General features: G+C 41.0%; 3 protein-coding genes across 4 annotated transcripts; all 3 read right to left on the bottom strand.

Moving 5' to 3' along the window:
• Window positions 1-2,471: 2,471 nt before the first annotated feature.
• Window positions 2,472-4,122, bottom strand: LOC115409963 (uncharacterized). Its single transcript, XM_030121329.1, has 5 exons — window positions 4,095-4,122; window positions 3,975-3,991; window positions 3,791-3,902; window positions 3,537-3,707; window positions 2,472-3,387 (listed from the first exon to the last, which is right to left on the bottom strand). The coding sequence occupies exons 1-5, from the start codon at window positions 4,095-4,097 to the stop codon at window positions 2,758-2,760; spliced, it is 933 nt and encodes a 310-aa protein (XP_029977189.1). The 5' UTR covers window positions 4,098-4,122; the 3' UTR covers window positions 2,472-2,757.
• A 4,259-nt stretch (window positions 4,123-8,381) lies between these two features.
• LOC115409546 (uncharacterized) lies at window positions 8,382-10,372 on the bottom strand. The gene is made up of 5 exons (XM_030120779.1): window positions 10,349-10,372; window positions 10,153-10,172; window positions 9,953-10,067; window positions 9,691-9,864; window positions 8,382-9,519 (listed from the first exon to the last, which is right to left on the bottom strand). Exons 1-5 carry the CDS (start codon window positions 10,349-10,351, stop codon window positions 8,851-8,853), a joined length of 981 nt encoding a protein of 326 aa, XP_029976639.1. The 5' UTR covers window positions 10,352-10,372; the 3' UTR covers window positions 8,382-8,850.
• A 1,522-nt stretch (window positions 10,373-11,894) lies between these two features.
• Window positions 11,895-16,978, bottom strand: LOC115409292 (uncharacterized). Of its 2 annotated transcripts, XM_030120401.1 has the most exons (7): window positions 16,853-16,975; window positions 15,581-15,613; window positions 14,685-14,752; window positions 13,390-13,445; window positions 12,915-13,291; window positions 12,688-12,817; window positions 11,895-12,507 (listed from the first exon to the last, which is right to left on the bottom strand). In XM_030120401.1, exons 5-7 carry the CDS (start codon window positions 13,260-13,262, stop codon window positions 12,482-12,484), a joined length of 504 nt encoding a protein of 167 aa, XP_029976261.1. In that variant the 5' UTR covers window positions 13,263-13,291; window positions 13,390-13,445; window positions 14,685-14,752; window positions 15,581-15,613; window positions 16,853-16,975; the 3' UTR covers window positions 11,895-12,481. The 2 variants fall into 2 exon arrangements, with proteins under 2 accessions (XP_029976261.1, XP_029976260.1); XM_030120400.1 differs by lacking the exon at window positions 14,685-14,752 and having other exon boundaries at window positions 16,853-16,978.
• Between the last annotated feature and the right edge of the window lie 1,950 nt (window positions 16,979-18,928).

Genomic DNA, 18,928 nt, shown 5'->3' on the forward strand with positions numbered 1-18,928 from the left:
CCCGATCGACTTTCCATACCGATCCGCGGACGTCCGCGCAGCAGCCAGATTGTAGTATGCACTGCACTGGCTGCGGTGCGGTGGTGCGCGGACACTCCAAAGCGGACGCGGAAACGCGTACATGTGAAGCACGGACGAGCCTAGGCTGAGGTGAGTCTTCTTCTTCTTCGGTTGCTGGCAGCTTGCAGGCAGCTTGCATTCCATGCGGGTGCACTACCGCCACCCGCTGGTAGAGGTGAGGCTTGTCATGATGCGCATGCGTTAAACTGCATTAACAAAAATTAATTACATTAATTACATATATTAATTAACGCAATTAACGCGTTATTTTTGACAGCCCTAAGAAAAATCCTTACTGAGGTTTAGATCACACGACTTTCCTTCAAACAGATCAGAGGTTGAAAGCCTGGCCGACAGTGATACCTATTGTACAGTGTGTCACAACCAAATGTTTTTAGTTCTTTAATGCCATATCACCATTTTTCTCCAAATATATACATATATACATTTTAACTTTGACATCTTTACTACAGTGATGTTTGTTCATTCCTGCTGCTGCTAAGTTGTCCACGTGTAGTCATTCAGTAGTTTGAATGAGTGTCTTTTTTCCTGACTGATTAACTGACGGAGTGTTGGAGTTTGCACCGGCGGGAGCGCTCGTTTGTACCCCCGCGCATTCCAGGCGGGCGAGTTAGTCTATCTTTTCCGTAAATCCTCGAATAAAGACCTGTATAGACCTTTTTCACACTTCCTGGTTTTTTAGCCGGAAATACGCCATCCGTGGGTAACTTTGCTTCCGGTAGCCCTGCCACAAGCTAAAAACAAACGATGCTGTCGAGTACCTGGTTGCTTTTCTAATGGGCTGAAGCAGCCTTATCTTAATTTTTACTCGTTTCCAAAGAACGGAGAGGTCAGACAAAAGTGGATTCAGGCGATTAGGCGGGGATGCATCACTTCAGTAGAGGCGCAGCTGATTCCGTGGCCAGAACTCAATTTATTCATGTTGTGATCTGTCCACACTGCTCATCTTTATTTTGTGGGGTTTAATATCGGTTACTACCGTTTTCTCCTTGTGGAAGTTTGGCTGCCTGCAGCTACTGCTGCTTTCTTCGCCCCTGGTGCTGGCAAGGTGAACTATTCAGCCGCAGTGCATTTAAAGTCAAGAAGAGGCGTTCATTTGACTGGTCAAGTTTGCAGTCTGCTGTGTTTAACCTTCTCTCCTCCCTCTTTGCCACCTTTGCCGGTGGCAGGGACGGAGGCTTGTATGTCACTCTGTGCCGTTAACCAACAACCAATAACCTCAACCAGTGAGTAGAGTTTCAGAATAAAGTCTCAGTGAGCATGAAGCTGCAGCAGAATGTCATATTATGATGAAGGGTTTACAGATAATTTTTTTTTTTTCATCGGGACACTCAATTTTTTACCATAAAAAGTTTTGGTCGAAAACTGTGGGAAGTTAATGTCTTTCCACAGTCCCAAACATGCATGTGCGGTTCAAGGGTGACCCTGAGGTGACCCTTGGTGTGAATGTGAGTGTGTGGTTGTTCTGGATTTCACCCGACAACCCTGTACTGGATAAGAGGTCAAGAAGATGGATGGAGACAAAGTTGACATTGATATGAATCTCAAGGCAAATTCAAATAGAGTTTGTTTTTGCTGACGTCTAGTGGTAATCTTGTGCCAATATATATATATAAAAAAAAACTTTTCTGTAACACATGCTTCTCTTTTTCTGCCACTGGAGGGAGCTACTGGACCTTTCAGACACTCATGACTGACAGATGACAAAACAAATATGTAGAGAGCTGAATGTGGTGTGTGGGAATTAATTCAAACAATGAAACAAGTATAGAGATTTTTAATTGATTTCTAATGCTCTAAAATGTAAAGGTGAAATTTTACTAGACAGTCAGGCATTCAACCACTTTGAGCATGGCCACGCTGGTTTGTCTAAAGGTTTTAGGTGAGATTTCAAAGTATCAAATACCTAAGTCAGCTCTGCAAAATAAAAGAAAAACATGTGTTTTAATTGATGCAGTCCAGACAGTCACAGGCTGGTAGAGGACAAGAGGGGGCAAGTGTTGCAGTGTACTAAGACTGAAAGTGAAAGCAGAATAGGAAGGTTTGCTCATGTGGTTTCAGTCAATGACCACTCTGTTTCACAAAAATGGCTGTTTGGCAAAGGTCACTCCCTGTTAAAAGGGTTTTTTTTTCCAGCCTGTGTGTGTTCATGTTGGCTTTTTCCCTGTGAGACAAATAAAATTGAGTTGAAATACATGAATTCTGAATTTTCCATCTTTTAATGTGTATTCACACACTTAGATACCGCTGTTGAAATATGTTTAGTTTACTCACATATCATTCAAGACCTCATCTCTAATTTCATGTGGTATCCCTGATCTTTATTTTAATCACTAACTTCATGGGTGCACAGATAAAAAAAAAAAAAAACACAACTTGACTCCTTTAATTGCATGACATTTATTCACACATTAGACAGTAAGGTTAACAGTATAGTTTTATACAGTACAGTTGATGACATTGTGTCTTACAGGTCCTGCAGGCAACATTAGAAGAAACACTCTGAGTTTGTTGCTATTGCTGCAATAAAAGCATCGTCATCATTACTGCAGCTGAGCCCAAAGACTGTGAGGAGGCAGAGTAGTGAACATCATGACGAAGGGTTAGATCAAAGCAGATAGGTAAAATTTATATTTTAATAAGAGCCAAGTCATCTCTCTCTGTCTCTCTTCACAGTTACATAGCTGATGCAGTGTAGAAATCACCCCTCCAAGTCATGCGATAAGGGTTATTTGCCAGAATCTCCTTGAGCTTCTGACAAACATCTGTTTGGACCCTCTTCCTGATCTCCTCTGTGCCTTTGGGAGATGGGATCCTCACATCTCCTTTCACCTCTTTGTCATGTTTAAGCAGGTTGCTCAAACTCTCAGCTTCGGCACAGTTACCATGATGCCAGCCGTGCGTTTCATTTGTGGGCAGGCCAAACATTTCCCCACATGATCGGCAGGCAGGCTTTATGCTACCGGTGCGGAGGTCGAAAGCCTGGCATCTGACGTACGCCGGTAGTTTAATGGCCCCATTAAATTCCGGGGTGTCCTTTTTTTTTTTCTTGTTTGACAGGAAGGTCATGACCGCACCAGATACATAATCATCCCAGGGGCCGCAGCAGGAGGCAGTGATCATGATCGCCCGCTGATTCTGGTCAGTGGTGGACATGGACACTCCATAGTGTCTCATCGAATTCTTGGTATTCTGAGAGATGCAGATAGTTGTTGAGACAGGAAACATTGCATCCAGACTCCTGGCAATCTCTTGCAGACTCGTCTTCACCGCGGCTTCATTTTCACGGTTTCCCATCAAAATGACCTGAAACAATATCAAGATTTCAACATTCATCTAAACTATAATTTACCTACAACAGCTTTGCCTGCACCTTTTTGAACCCAGGGTGTTCCGACTGTTTCAGACTGTTGTTTCTCGTGCAGCGCACTGCAGCAGATATGCAGAAGTCTTACCATATCCAGCACACAGGAGAATGGAGTCCTCCTGGGGAGCTTGGACAGATGCTTCACAGGCTCAGGATATGATGCCAACAACTTCTGCAGCATCTCTTTATCTGGGATAATTTCTTCTGGAGAAAAGGGGACAACGCAGATTTTCGCCAGAAAGAAGATGCTGTGAAGCATCTGTGGAGTCAAAACACAAATACACAAAGTATTATGGATTCATGAACAACAACCACCAAACTGTTGGAACCTGCTTCAACTACCTCATCCATCAAGAGTTTTGTTTCCCTTGTCCTACACCACTCCAGCATCTTACAAATGAGGTTGAAGGCATTTATTTTGTAAGCCTGTTGCTGTTTCAGAAACTCGTCCCTCCTGAAAAAAGAAGAGCAGTCAGTGACACTGCAGATTCAACATCCTGCACTTCAGAGACTCTTACTGACTTACCTGTTGCCCCTGTCAGCCTGTTTAAGTCAGAAAAACAAAAAAAGGCATGAAAGTTAAAAGGTTTCCCTCACAATAGTTTAAAATGTCTATCTACACAGGATAAGGAGCTGTGATACTCACCATGGCTGCACTGTGAGAATGAAACAGAAAGCACTCTGTGAGCCTCAGCCTTATTGTTCAGACCACGCCCACCCAGCTCCTCTCATGTGATTTACAGGAAATGCTCAGTCAGTGAGCACTGCAGAGGATGAACTGTGATCCAGGAGCAAAGAGGCGTGATTTCAGATCACAATGACAAGTATAGTTTTAGAATAAAGTCTCAGTGTGCATGAAGCCACAGAAGAATGTCATATTATGATGAAGGGTTAAAAGATAAGTGGGTTTTTTTTTGTTTTTTGGTTTTTTACATCAGGACACTCATTTTTTAATGTAAAAAGTTTATGTCAGAGGTGTCAAACACATTTTAGCTGTGGAGCCACACGGAGCCCAACTTCATCTTGAGTGGGCCAGACCGGTGAAAAAATTGGGACATAAAGTTGATGGTTTTTCTACACTTTCACTTGAGGTGAATGCTAACTTGAAATCTTTCATGGCTCTTGCAGGCTGCTTTTGAACCAAGGACCTTATGTCAAACACCCCTGGTTTATGTCTATGAATGGTCAAAATTAGAATGATTGTTTCATTTTGTAAATATTTCATGATGGTTTTTTTGTATTTTGATTTTGTGAAATGGTCGTATTTGTATTCTGATTTAGTGAAATGGTTGTAATATGATTTTGTAAATGTGTTTTTTTTTTATATGTTAACAAATCTTGACAAATTGTCATTTATTGTATGTTGATAGGGGCAGACATTATAAGTCTCACTTCTTTCTGTTCCTTTTCATTTCTTTTAAAAAGAATGAAACGAATAAAATCAATCAATCAATCAATGTCTGAAATACATCTCGGTTCTGTTGTAAAGAGCCATCCTGATCTCTCAGCTCATGAATAATGAGGCTGGGTCACTCTAATGATCTGATGACCCCAGAGTTTGCACAGTTTCCCTGTGTATGCATAGGTTTTCCTCAGGGTTTGTAACACAGTGCAAGATCATGCATTGTGTGTGTGTGCCAAGCTGTGGAGGATAAATTCCAAACAACAAAGTAAATGTTATTCATGAATTTTTTATTTTGTCAGCAAAAAGAAGGATTACGTACAAGTCGTACATAAAAAGAGCCAGATACCCAGTTCTCCTCATCTCATAATTCTCTTCTCTCAAATGAACTCAATGTTCCTGACAAACACACTGCACAGCGATCCACCAATCAAACTTGTTCTTTATCACTTTATTGAAGTTGACCACACCCCTGCACATGGAGCGAATTGCTGGTAACAACACTGAAAAATGAGTAATGAAACGGTTAACTGTCAAAGAGATGTCAGGAGTGCAGCATAACTCAAAGTGCTATTAACTTCAGCTGTTGAGAATTTTTTTATACCGCAGGGTTAGAAAAAAACTGCAATGTCATTTTTTTTCCAGTATCGTGCAGCCCTACAGCAGAACCACTTTTCTCTCAATATTCACTCACACACCCCTTATGAGTGTGCTGGTGACTTCAGGCTCTGCATGAATGAATGCTTCTTTTGTTGCACCATTCGTTTGTACTCTTCCTCCAAGCGCTGTCCTACAGGTCCCATCTTCACACCCTTCCAATCCCTCTCAGTCTGGACACAACAAAAGAAAAAAACAATAAGCTCATGTGATTAGCAGTATCAGAAGTTCAGCTTATTTGCAGTCAGATTGTCATTCCTCACCATATCTTTGAAAGCCTCGCCGTTGTAATAGCTCTCTGATGCAGGATAGTCAATTTTCTTGTCATTTATGGCCTTGGGGAGATTTGGAGCCACCACATGCAGCTCCTCTCCATCATATGCATACAGCTTTTTGTCCTCACACGTCAACAGGACCAAGTCACCGACAGGGCAGGAGGTTCCCTCCACCACACCCACAACCCGCATGTCCACAATGTCCCGAAGGTAGAACTTTCCCCAGCCGGTGACCTCGTCTAGCTTCTCCTTGTACTCGGTGTCCTCCAGCCCACAGATCTTCAGGACGGCGCCGGCTGGTTTGTTCAAGGGTAACTTCTCAGATCTGTACCTTGTTACAAAACGGTAAACCCAATCCAAATACTCCTGACCTGAAAGCCAATGAGAAAACAGATGAATATCATTCTCAGAAAGGTCAACAGGAAGAACATATATGTGGGCTTTACCTATGGCTCTGCTGCAGGGCTCCAAATCCCGAGCAACTCTGAAAAGACGAGATCAAATTAGCAGAGGCAGCAAAAACCACATTTTCACAAGCTCACAATGAAAACTGTGCTGTAATTATTCATCAATAACAACATGATGTTGCTCTCCACCAAACACACTGTGGGGAACATTTTTTTTCAAAGTGTTTCAATTATTTTGCCTCCAACAAAAAAAAAAGAAAGAAAGAAAAGAAAATCGTTACCTCACAAATACGGTCGCTGCCATCCTGGCTCTGTGCCAGCTATGAGAAAGAAAAATATCTTTAACATTTTGATGACACTTCCATGTACTGAGTTATGTTCTAAAATTGTGTCTTTCCGTAGAGGAATTAAACTGACTTTTACGGTAAGTATCTGTCAATCCAGTGTCAAAACACTTTCAAATTAACATTGAAGGAATAGCACAACATGCAGGTTTATGTGTTTACACCCGTACATTTATCCTGAACCTCAGTTAAAGTATTGTACGAAACAAAGACGGTATATTTAATAGGATTTCTGAAAACGAAACCAAAACAAGCGTTTGAAACAAATCGGAACTACGCCGTCATGGTGACATTTTCCCGAGCTGTTCCTCAAACCGGCAGGAGAATAGAAATAGGTATATTATGAAATAAATCGAGCGGTTAGTATATACCTCTGTGATGTCTGTCTTCACTGGACGTTAGCGGCGTCAACAGCGGGTTTTGTAGAAGCTTTGGCCACGCCTCCTCTGAGCTGCATTCACGTACACATTAACGTAGTAATTTATCGACTCCTTCACCTATCGAAGCATTTACAAAGCTCCAGAAAAGATTCTCATTAAAATCAGGACCCCCTGGGAAACTGAAAAGTAATATGTGAGGGGCAAAAAAAAAAAACCAAAACAAAGGGGAAAAGAGCGCCTCCCCTACACGTAGCGTGGGGGAAGAAAGACAACAAAGTAAGCCGACAGAATTTGCGAACGTTTATGGTGGCCTTTAAACGTCTCATACAGTAGTTGGGCTCAGACTGATGGAGTCTTTCTCCATTCATAATTCCCATGAAAACATGAAATACCGTCGTCTCAGACACTCTTAAAACGCATATTTAGTTAATTCTTACTTTTCAGCAAAATGCTGAGTGAATATTCAAACAGTGCCGACGTCTCTGTGAAAGTGAGACGCTGACTGCTCCCCATCATCCTGTTTGCAGACCTCCAGCGCCCTCTGCAGGGCTTTCTTTTCCCCAGCAGCTTTGATGCAGGAGCAGAGGACGCTGTCCACAGCTCAGCTGGAGAACCTGCAGAGGACTGAGCTGAGCTGTCAGTCCTGCAGGTCTCAGCTTCCTGACGAGGTGGAGCCACTGATGGGTCTTCCTGTCCTGACCAGGGAGGAAGTGCTGCAGCTCCAGGTGAACTTTGGAAGATGAAAATGAGGACCATTCTTTATGCCTTTTATTCGCCCAAAAATGTATATTCAACTCAAATATGTTTCTGTTAGCAGTGGGACTCCATCGAAAAGTCTTATTAATGAATAGCTGTCCATAATCTATTTAAACTCTGACAAACACATATTGAAATGTGGATATTCACTTTGATGCCACAGTGGTACTAAAATAAGTAAATGAGTAAATATAAAAAGCCTTTTTCAGGTTAAAATCTCATGACTTTCCATCAAACAGACCAGAGGTTCAAAGCCTGACCTACAGTGATACCTATTGTACAGACAGTGTGTCACAACCAAATGTTTTCAATGGTTTAATGCCATATCACCATTTTTCTCCAAATATACAAACATATATACATTTTAACATTGACATCTTCACTACAGTGATGTGCATCTGAGCTTGGTAAATAAAGTGGAAACTGGACATTTCAGACACACCATTCACAAGAATAATATATTGTCGGCTTTCAAATATTTACTTGCATGTGTGGATAATGAACAAAATAATCTTAATTTAAAATAAAGACAAACTATAGGTTCAGAGAAAAAAACAGTTCATTGAATTTTAGAGGTGAAGTTGCTTCTTTGCCAAAGAGCTTTTTCATCTTTCCAAGGTTTCACACTCTTGACTCATTTCATCTATTTAGTTCACCAATATGATGCTTATCAACAACTTTGTCCATACATGAATAAAACCCAGGAGGATGATTAATTTTTTTCCCCACTTTATTTTGAAATTGTGTGGCACATACTGGCTACAAACATTAGTACTCAGTATGCAATGCAATGCCAATTTAGAAAACACAGAGAAAAAAAAGGGAACAGACACAAAAAACCCTAAAACCAACCCAACAATATTATGACAAACTTATGATAGTCATGTTGATAAACCATCAAATCAAGAAGTCAAAATATACAACTTATTAAATATATACCCATAAAAAAACACACACACAAAATAAACAGACAGGTGCCCAGGGCAATAAATAATTAAACTTAAAGGAGATTGAATTTGAATATATGAAAACCGGATGATTAATTTTTTAATTGATGTAGCCTCACCAATTAAACCCTGTGTAAGACTGAACACGAAGACAGACACAGGGTGGTAATGCGTAAAAAGTGGAGGGTCGTCACAGAAGAAACTGGGCAACAGAAATAACAACTCATTGAGATATCAATTGAATTCAAAATCATTTTCTTCAAGGGGCTGAATACTTTGTGGGACATAAAACTGACCATCCCACCTAAAGCCTTTCATTCTCAACCAACCCTCAAGTTCTTTACGAACTTCGTCTTCAACTTGTTTTCTACTTTCAGCAGTCCACTCTGCTTGGAACTCCACCTGCTCTGTAACTTGTGCCTCAGTCTTGAGCAGTTTACTCACACTCTCAACTTCAGCACAGTTTCCATAGCGCCATCTCTTCTCTTCAGTGTTGTTCAAACCAAACAAATCTCCGCACGATGAGCAGGGGTGTTTTAGTGTTTGATCACGAATGTTGTACGCTTCACACCTGATATTCTGGGGAAGTCTGATGGTTCCATTAAAATTTGACCTTAGAGGCATTTTCTTTTTGAAGCGTTGATCATAGGACAGCACTGCCCCAGCTACGAGCTGATGCCAGGTCTGTAAGCAGGAGGCAGCAACCATGATTTTCCCAGCAACCCGTCCGAAGGTGGACATGGAGACTCCGTAGTGGCGGCCTGAATCCGGACTGTTGATCTGAGAGATGCACATGGTGGTGGACAACAAATGTTTTGGTTGATCCCCCTCTAGCTGCTGAACAAACTGTTGCAGCTGGTTTTTTACTTCTTCCTCATTCTCTTGTCCAGCAATGTGCACAATCTGAAAACAACCAACAAGACAACATCAAACTGCTGATATTCCTTCCTTTCATACTGTCATCATATTTAATTTCAGGAAACAGTTGTTTGATCACAGTATTAACAGTAATAACTAAGCAGGTAGGCAAATGTCCACAAGGTGAAACTTTGTCTCTTCTTTTTATAGTCTCACCATGTCCAGCACACACGAAAACGGGGCTCGATGGGGTAGTCGAGATGAATAAAGTCGAAAAGCTTCAGGATAGGAGTCCTCCAAAAATTCTCGCATCTCTTGATCAATCTCAATACCCTCAGGACTAAACTGTGGGTCGTAGACTCGTCCCAAAAAGAAGATGCTGTGAAGAACCTGAACATACAAATTGTGAAGTTGCATGAGCATCATATATTAAAGACTCATTTCCAGTATTGTTTCATGTGGTTAACATCAGACTGACCTCATCCACTAATGGTGTGGTATCCTCTTCAGTGTCTTCACTCAGAAATACCATTTCTTCAATTAGTTTAGCAGCGTTCTTTCTGAAAATCTCTCTGTCTTCCAGACATTCATCACTAAAACAGCAAACAAGAGTAAGATTGGACTTCTTAACAAAACGTGATAGTAAACTTTTGTATGATAGGACATCGGCTAACTCACCGTCTGTCGGGTTTAGCAGCCTGATGTAACAGAGAAATAAGAAAAGAATAAGTATTAATACAAACAGACATGTATCTCCCTCTCTCTCTGTATATACGTATATATGTGTGTGTGTGTGTGTGTGTGTGTGTGTGTGTGTGTGTACAGAGAGAGAATAGTTTATACAGTAATCAACCACTGAAAAGAACGGACTCACCATCGTAGCTTCCACATAAATGAAACTTTACTCTGACAAACTGAGATGTCAGAGTCCCTCCCTTTTGTCAACGGCACTTCCTCATTTTTCGGTTACGTCATGCAACTAACTCTTGTGAGGGCATGAAGTCTCAAAATGGAACCTTTAAACCCAGGGTGTGACTTACGGGAAATAAAAGTGTTGCTGCTAGAACAACATACCAGACTCATACAAGTTACTCGTAGTAACTGTTGTCTTTTTTAGGGATTCCAATGTGTTAGTTGATAACAGCCGTGAAACATTGAGACATTATCGTAGCAGAAAGAGATGTTGGTGTTTTTTCTGTCAGAGGACTTCAAGAACTTGAAGGTCTAAAAGTTTAAACAACTTCGCCAAGCTTTATTACAGAACACTTTCTGGTATGGATGGTGTTGAAGACGAGTTTCCAAACTTGCCTACAGCTAATTTTGTCACTTTAATATGCCAGATTCGAGAAGCTTTTGTCTTTACTAAAGCAGCCGGTGGCACGAATCCACTGTATTTAAATGAATATACTCCCCTGTTCCAATGCACACTTACCTTTCTTCTTCCCCATTCTTTCTTCCAAAGTGTAGAAAGCTTGATTTCAGAATTTCAGTGGGATAAGAAGCCCCCTAGACTGTGTCAGCAATATCTACAAAAACCAAAGGCATTTGCCAAATGTAGGTAATATCAATATTAGAGTTTTCAGTTTTTGTCAGTCACTTTAGTGCAGTTCTCAAATCACATTTTACATTTGCACAAAGGTTAATGCATGTCTAAAAATAACTGTACAAAGTACAAACCCTAGTGACAACCTGCAAAACCATGTCACTTGCTCAAAATGGATAGTTCATTCCTCATAGGCAAGTATTCATGTCAATGAAAGTGTCTTCAAGGTGAAAAGGGCCTGACGCCATTGTTTATGAGCAAGATCCTCAAAAGGCCTTGTCGTGTTTTCGTGATGACAGTTTACCCTGGAAGTGTTTATACATATACACTATTCACACAGTCATTTGAAGACGACAGCAAGGTTACACATTATTGTATTTAACTGAGCACAAGACACTGAATGTGTATATTTCACAGTTTTATTTCACGGGTGTGTTGTGCAAAAGACAAAACACACCCTTATTTATAAATAATGCATTGGTTTTATATAGCGCTTTTCAGGACACTCAAAGACACTTCACATTGCATTATTCATTCACACCATACTCAGTGGTGGTAAGCTACCACTGTAGCCACAGCTGCCCTGGGGCAGACTGACAGAAGCGAGGCTGCCAATCTGCGCCATCGGCCCCTCCGACCACCACCAACCATTCACTCTCATAACTTTCATACTAGGCAAGGTGGGTGAAGTGTCTTGCCCAAGGACACAACGACAGTTTTACGCCTGCGGGAGCGGGGATCGAACCGCCAACCTTCAGGTTATAAGACGACCTGCTCTACCATCTGAGCTCCTGTCGCCCGTTATATTGCAATAAATATTGCAATTGAATATTCAACATGAACAGTATTGCAAATCTTTCATGCACATTCAGACATATTTTCATCCACTTCACAGCGAATGTCATCTGTTGTAGCGCAGTGTGAAGAGCATCTTCTCGAGTGGCAGATCCACGTTCTGCAGGACTCTGCTGGACAGGACTTGAAATGACGACTGTTAATCTTATAGAGAATGGCTATTCAGCAGTCACAAGTAGAGTTCATTTTGACTGACATGACATAATGAATGAATGAATGAATGAATTATTTAATTGATGAATTGATTAATTATTTGGGCCTTTAGTAGTCCTACAAGGGGAAAATTTAGAATAAAAAGACTTAATGACTTAATAAGAGACTTTATGCTATCATGGGCTGCTTGCAATCCTGTGATGAGACATTTTGAAAAAAAAAAAAAACAACACATAAAAGCTCAGCAAGATTTCAAGTCTGTCAGCGGAGCAGGACAATGAGCCTCCTCTCACTGAAGCTGATCCTTTTCCTGCAGATGATGCTGTACGGTGGACGCAGCGGGTGTCTGTCGCTCAGCCACAGATGTTGGACTGTTCAGTTCAGTACCCACAACAAAACACTGTGTGCATAAAATCACAAGTAACATCCCAGATGATGATTAAACAATTCCCATCTTCATGAAGCCTCAATAAGCCTCATGCCTGCAACAAAAAAAAAAGAAGGCAAATAGTCAGCTCCTATGGTTCTTTCTTCTTTAAATTAGATTGAATCAGTATTTCAATCTTGCCTTCACAGAGCATCCGTTACTGATTTTAATACATAACACATGCCAAGAACAATGCCCTCAGCTTGAACGCTGCACAACAGATAAAGATGCTTACGTCTCTTCATTCTGCTGTTCTTGAGACTCTGTATGAATCGGGATTTATTTGCTGTCACAACTTTCCGATGCTCCTCGTCCAACCTCCTTCCCACAGGACCTTTTCTCACTTTGTCCCAGTCCTCCTCTGTCTACACACAACACACAACATCAAAAACAAACTTGAATACACACTGACAGTAATTCAACGGGACAAAACTTGTTCTCAGTAAGGAAGTAACTGCTCACCATATTTTTGAAGGCCTCTCCGTTGTAGTAGCTCTTGGATGCTGGATACTCAATTCCCTCGTCACGCAGCTGTTTCAGACCAGGTGCCACCAGGTGCAGCTCCTCTCCATCGTAAGCGTAGATCTTCTTGTCCTCACATGTCATCAGAACCAGGTCGTACGGGCAATAGGTGCCCTCCACGACACCGATGACTTGCATGTTCACCTCGTCCTCGAGGTAGAACTTCCCCCATCCATTCACCTCACCTGGTTTGTCTCTGTAAATGGTGTCCTCCACACCCCCGATTGTCAGTGTGGCACCGGCTGGACTCATTAAGGGCAAGCTAAGGCGATTACATTGGGAAACCATGTTTGATACCCAATTCTGGTACTCTTTTCCTGTAACACATGGACATGGAACATTAAATATAAAGTGTCAAAATACAATTATTATTGGGTATTGTTAAATTTGAGTCAAGGGTGTGTGCGTAGTAGACCTGTTTTTCCATTGCACTGGTGAAACTTAGACCAACTCCCCAGGTGTCCTGCTAACCTGAAAAAAAGACAAAATCTTGTAAGAATAAACGAAAGCAACGTGTGGTCATACTTTCAGTGGCACCTTGAAGATGTGGTGGAACTGACTCAATAATTGGTGGAACTGACTCAATTCTGTTACAATGCTACATCCATACTTTACATAACCTCCCTCTGTTCCTCCTGACCAAAGATCTCACTGCCGACGCAGCTGTCTCAAATCCACCACCCGTGGAGGATTCCATGCAGCTGGGACACACTTCAATCACCCCACAGGAGCGGGAGCAGTGTCTCCTCGACCATCTCTGCCTATACTGATGGCAGTCGGGGCACCAGCTCACCAGCTGGTCCCTCAGATGTCAGGAGAATCTCCGGGTAAAGAACACAGGACTCCCACTTTCCTTATCTTGCTTTAGAATAGAATATACTTTATTAAAAAGTGATGAAAGGTGCAAATACAGAGTAAGAATAAGTAATAGTGCAAATCATAACAAGAATGATAATAAAAATATGAAAAGATCCAACGTTACATACAACACAAATCTTAAAAAATATAATAGGAACTGTAATACAAAAATGTACAAATATGTTTTTTTGTGCAGCAGAATGAGAGGTATAATGAAGTGTTTATGTTTGCTTATGGGGGTTATAAAGTGACCATGATTGCAGGATATTATAATGTCCAGGGTTATTGTACATATTCTACACAGTGGAGTCGTACAGTCAGACACCGGTGAGGATGAAGGACCTGCGATAGCGCTTTTTCCTGCACTGAGCTAAACTCCTCTACCGTCCGGTGCAGTGGGTGAGAGCTGTTGTCCACAATGGATGTGAGTTTAAGCAGCCCGTTATGATGTCCTCTTCCTCTGTGTCTCTCTAACAGGTGCTGCCTGTGGACTTGATTTCCAGTATGAATACAGATCGTGAATGCAGGGCCCCATGATCCTTCTGACTACTTGTGTTTCAAGCATGAGGTGTCAGAAAAGTTACCACAGGGGTAACTGGCTTGTTGCGACCAAGTGTCCAGTCATGGCATCGCTTTTTGATCCTTCGATGTTGGCTCTTCCTGTCATTGTGAAGTAGAATTCACCAAGCGTTGGATTGTTCGGTTTAGACCGTCGTGTGACAGGTTAATTTTACCAAACTGATCATGTGGTGTTCCAATCACTTGCCTCCTGGAATTCATCAAGCTAGAGAGATCCCTTAATAGACAGCTCCTATGGCAGGTGATCCACAGGACTGAACCTTTAGAACCTACCTTTCATAATGAGCAGGAGAACTTTTAAGTCACCATTCAGCGGTCCTCTCATCTCGGGCTGTCTGTGGCTGAAAAAACACAATCCAAAAGTGAACCGGTCCTCAAGCGGCATTGAGTATTGGGGTAACACTTGCCAGGTAAAGTATTTTTGAGCAACTGGAGACATGTGAAGAGGAGGGAGCAGGGAGGGCGGCGAGGGGGTGGGTGGGGCGAGAATGGAATAAGTTGAAATAACCGTTTAATTCATCCGTCCAGTGCTGGTCTCCGTCAGCTGGCCCTCTGGCACTCGGCCCAAATCCAGAGATGTTCTTAAGTCCTCTCCACACATCTCGGGCATTGTTCTGGGCCATCTTCTCCTCCAGCTTCCTCGCATAGTCCTTCTTAGCCCTCCTGATCCTCCACTGGAGCTCTTGCTGAACTCTCCTCTGCTCCTTTCTGTCCCCTGAGGTGAAAGCCCTTTGCTTTTGGTACAGGAAGACTTTACGCTCAGGGGTGACCCATGGGTGGTTGTTGGAGAAACACCCTACCCTCTGGGTTGGCACAGTGCTGTCCACACAGAAGTTTATGTAGTCCATGATGCAGTGCGTGAGCCCATCGATGTCGTTCTCAAAAGAGTCACATGCTCCAGTCCTGCAGCCTCCCCATTGGCCTCCTCAGTCCACACTTCATAGACCTCCTCTGCGCAGGTCCCCTTTGCACTTCAGGTGTGTGTTGGGGGAGCAGATAAACCACCAGATATTCTCAAATTCTGCTGCATATTTAACTGACCTCAAAACCACAAACTATATGTATGACTCATATCAACTAAGGAAGAACAAGAACTAACAGGGTTTTTTAATCTTTCAACATGTCATTACTCATTTGAATCTCTTTGAAACAAAAAAAATAGTTCTTACTGTGAATCACTCCCCATTCTTGCTCACTGGCACCTGGAAAACAATATATTTATAATTTAAAGGTGTAAAATATAATAACTACTTAACTACAGTAAGATAGTACCAATGCTAAAAAGAAACAATGGAATCATAATATTTTCCACTTGAGAGAATGCGCATATAATACACCACTGACAAAAAGTACTGGGCTAAATGATTAAAACAGTCTCAGTTTACTTCTGGAGTGTGTGTCACACTTTTACTTCAATACAAATCGGGTTTTTTTTGCCAATAAAAGCAAAACTACATGAAAAAAAATCATTTTATTTAAATTCTACAGTTCATTTCTGAAGGTGGTATGTACGCAGCTCTTCAACTCCTCTGTTGTAATTTCTTTTTTTTTAACCGTCACCCACTTAATGGGTAAATATTGTACTTATTCACTGTCACGGTTTAACACGTATATACTGCATTATTTCTATGCCATTCTATTTAGTCAGTTGTCACTTTTGTGTTGAGCAGTGCTCTTATTAAGTTTTCCTTTGAATCAATAAAGTGTTTATAATACAATTTTTATCAAATGTTTGTACAGAAATCTAGTGGTGTAACAGACAACTCCACAGTAGCCCTTATGCAGTCTTAGTAATTCAGTATTTCCCTCTTAAAACTGTATTACTTTTTAAACTTGTTCGACACCATGGTCTAATAATTCAAAGCTTATTCTTTGTCCTCTTTATAGATCATACTGCATTTTACTGAGAACTCCCGCTTTCAAATCGCTGTGCTTTTAGAGACGAATAAAAAATGTATTTTACTGTTCAAAACTGAGTTTAACAAGAAAAACAGTCATTACAGATGTAGATATAGATTACAGATATTGTATAAAATAATTTTATACGATAAACGATTTTCTGTCATGGATCTGGTGTTTATAGAGACATACAAGACAAATACATCAGATGACTGTTTCTGTTGCGCAACAGAAAGTATTTAGTGGAAAAACAAAACCCAGTTTGCGCTGCGTCACACAGGCGTCGTCCTTATCTGCCTCGTGCGCACAAACACGTTGAATACCGATAAAAGTCAGGTTTTTTGGTTTATTTTTTTTTCAAAGATGTTCATAAAAACCTTTAAAAGGCTCAGAAGCTCTCTTTCATTTTCTATTTTCCATAATTAACGGTGGAATAAACCTTCAAGGTAAAAAGTAAACCTAATCTAAAATATACAAACCCAAAGCGGGTCAAACATTGACGATTACTGACATTATTAAGAGTTGAATAAAAATTACTTTACCACAAACAAGGACGACGGCCTCGGAGATCTTCTTTGCGAACAAAGTCGAACTTCCGCAGTCGAATAGTGAGTTTTTTTTTCCTGCTGCGCCCAGACCCGTCCGGCTGCGCCACTCCCTCTGACGCATTCAGTATATTTCCAGTGCAGCTTTACGAACAGCGAGTCGGGACACGTAGGTCCAACAGCGCTTTACAGGAACAAAATAGGCATCGACAAGAGGACACATGAAATAAGAAACAGTGTTGTGCAGGAAAACCCTTTCAGAAAGAAATAGCTCTGACGATTATTGAACAGTTGCATAGATTATTTCCTCATACTCTCACAAGTTACCAATTATCAGCAAATGCATGTTTATTTATTTATGTATTAATTATTTAATTTATTAATTTATTTATTTTCAGAGGAAACTACAGTGCCCGGGGAAGACTCATACTTGTTTGCACATTTTCTTTCTTTCTTTTTCTGTCCAGTGCAAACTCCACCCACCACCAACAAATGATGTGACCCAACATTATTATTCTCATACAAATACTAACAATATATTTTTTAATCCGATGTCAGTTTTGTGAGGCCTAAACAAGGCTTTCATCCAAAACTGTGTTAATCTGTTTGTTCTGTCTTGTTTTTAAAGCAGTTTTTACAGGTAGATTTAAGGAGAAACACAGGAGAGGAAGAAGGAGCATGTCGGAGTTTGTTAGTTCTTAGTTCTTAGTTAGTTTGAGAAGTAATGTTCTAAAGTGAGTGAATTGGCTGGTTTGTACAGATCATCTGCCAGGAGACCCTTTTTAAAACAGAAAGCTGCTTCTGGACACTTCAACACAGCTTCTCCGTCATCGTTTTCAACCAGGAAACAAAATACGTCCACTAGAGGGCGCTGCCTCCTGCTTCCTGCTGAGGATCCGAGGTGGATGAGAACGTGATCTCTTTGGACCACAAAACTGAGAAGATACTGCCTGGGATTTTTTGTAACTCTTGCTCTTTTGGAGAACAAGTGAGTTTTGATTTCGACGTTGTCAAGTGAACAGGCCCACAGAAGGTAACCACAGGCCCCAGAGTTTCACAGCAGAGAGAAGTGCTTGCTTTTCCATGATTTTGAGACCTTGTTTTATATACTTTACAATTTTTTTAATAGTTCAAATTTGGCTCAGTGGTTAATGACACATGTTTATGCAGTGTGACAAACTCATAACACAACTTTCTTTCTGCTTTACATGGACTTTAAGGTACTTTATTCTGCCGGCTGTATAGGAGTGTTGTGTTGAAATTATTTACAGTGGAAATCGTTTTTTTTTTTAATTAAAGCGAGAAATTACTCGTTTCAATTCAATTCAATTCAATTCAATTCAAAGAACTTTATTTATCCGTGAGGAACTTCATTTGTGCAGAGCATCGGTGTGTGTACAAAACAACATGCATTCAAACAGTCAGCCTCCATGCACACGAATACCAACAAACGACCAAATAAATAAGTGCTGATAAAGGACAATTCATTTAGATAAATAAATGAATAAAAAGTAAATGATAAAAAGTCGATTAAAATACAGAAGATATATAAATAGATAGATAAAAACAAGCTCTAATCATAAACTCATGCAAACATATATAGAATATGCTTTGTCAAGCCTATTCCAGACGTGCGAAGTGCAAAATTACAGAGTGCAGATTACGGTCAGGCATTCATGAGCCGGATGGATGTGGGTACGAAACTGGACATGGCTCTCTTAGTCCTGAATGTCAGTGATCTGTATCTCTTGCCTGAGGGCAGCAGGTTGTAGTGACTGTGCAGTGTGTGCGTGGTATCAGAGGCTATATGTATGCCTTTTCTTCTGTTGTAAATGTTGGTGAGTGAATCCTGCTCCAGCCCAATTATTTTACTGCTCAATGTTATGATTTTGTTGAGTGGGCTGCGATGGATATTGGACAGTGAACCAAAGCAGGCTGATATATTGAAGGTGATGACAGATTCAGTGAAGCATTTGTAGAAAGCTGTCAGGACTGACTGGTGAACCTGTAGCCTGCGAAGCCTTCTGAGGAAAAATAGGTGCTGCTGACATTTGGAGAAGATGGTTTCACTGT

The sequence above is a fragment of the Salarias fasciatus genome, chromosome 22 (assembly GCF_902148845.1).
Source record: "Salarias fasciatus chromosome 22, fSalaFa1.1, whole genome shotgun sequence".
Lineage (NCBI taxonomy): Eukaryota > Metazoa > Chordata > Actinopteri > Blenniiformes > Blenniidae > Salarias > Salarias fasciatus.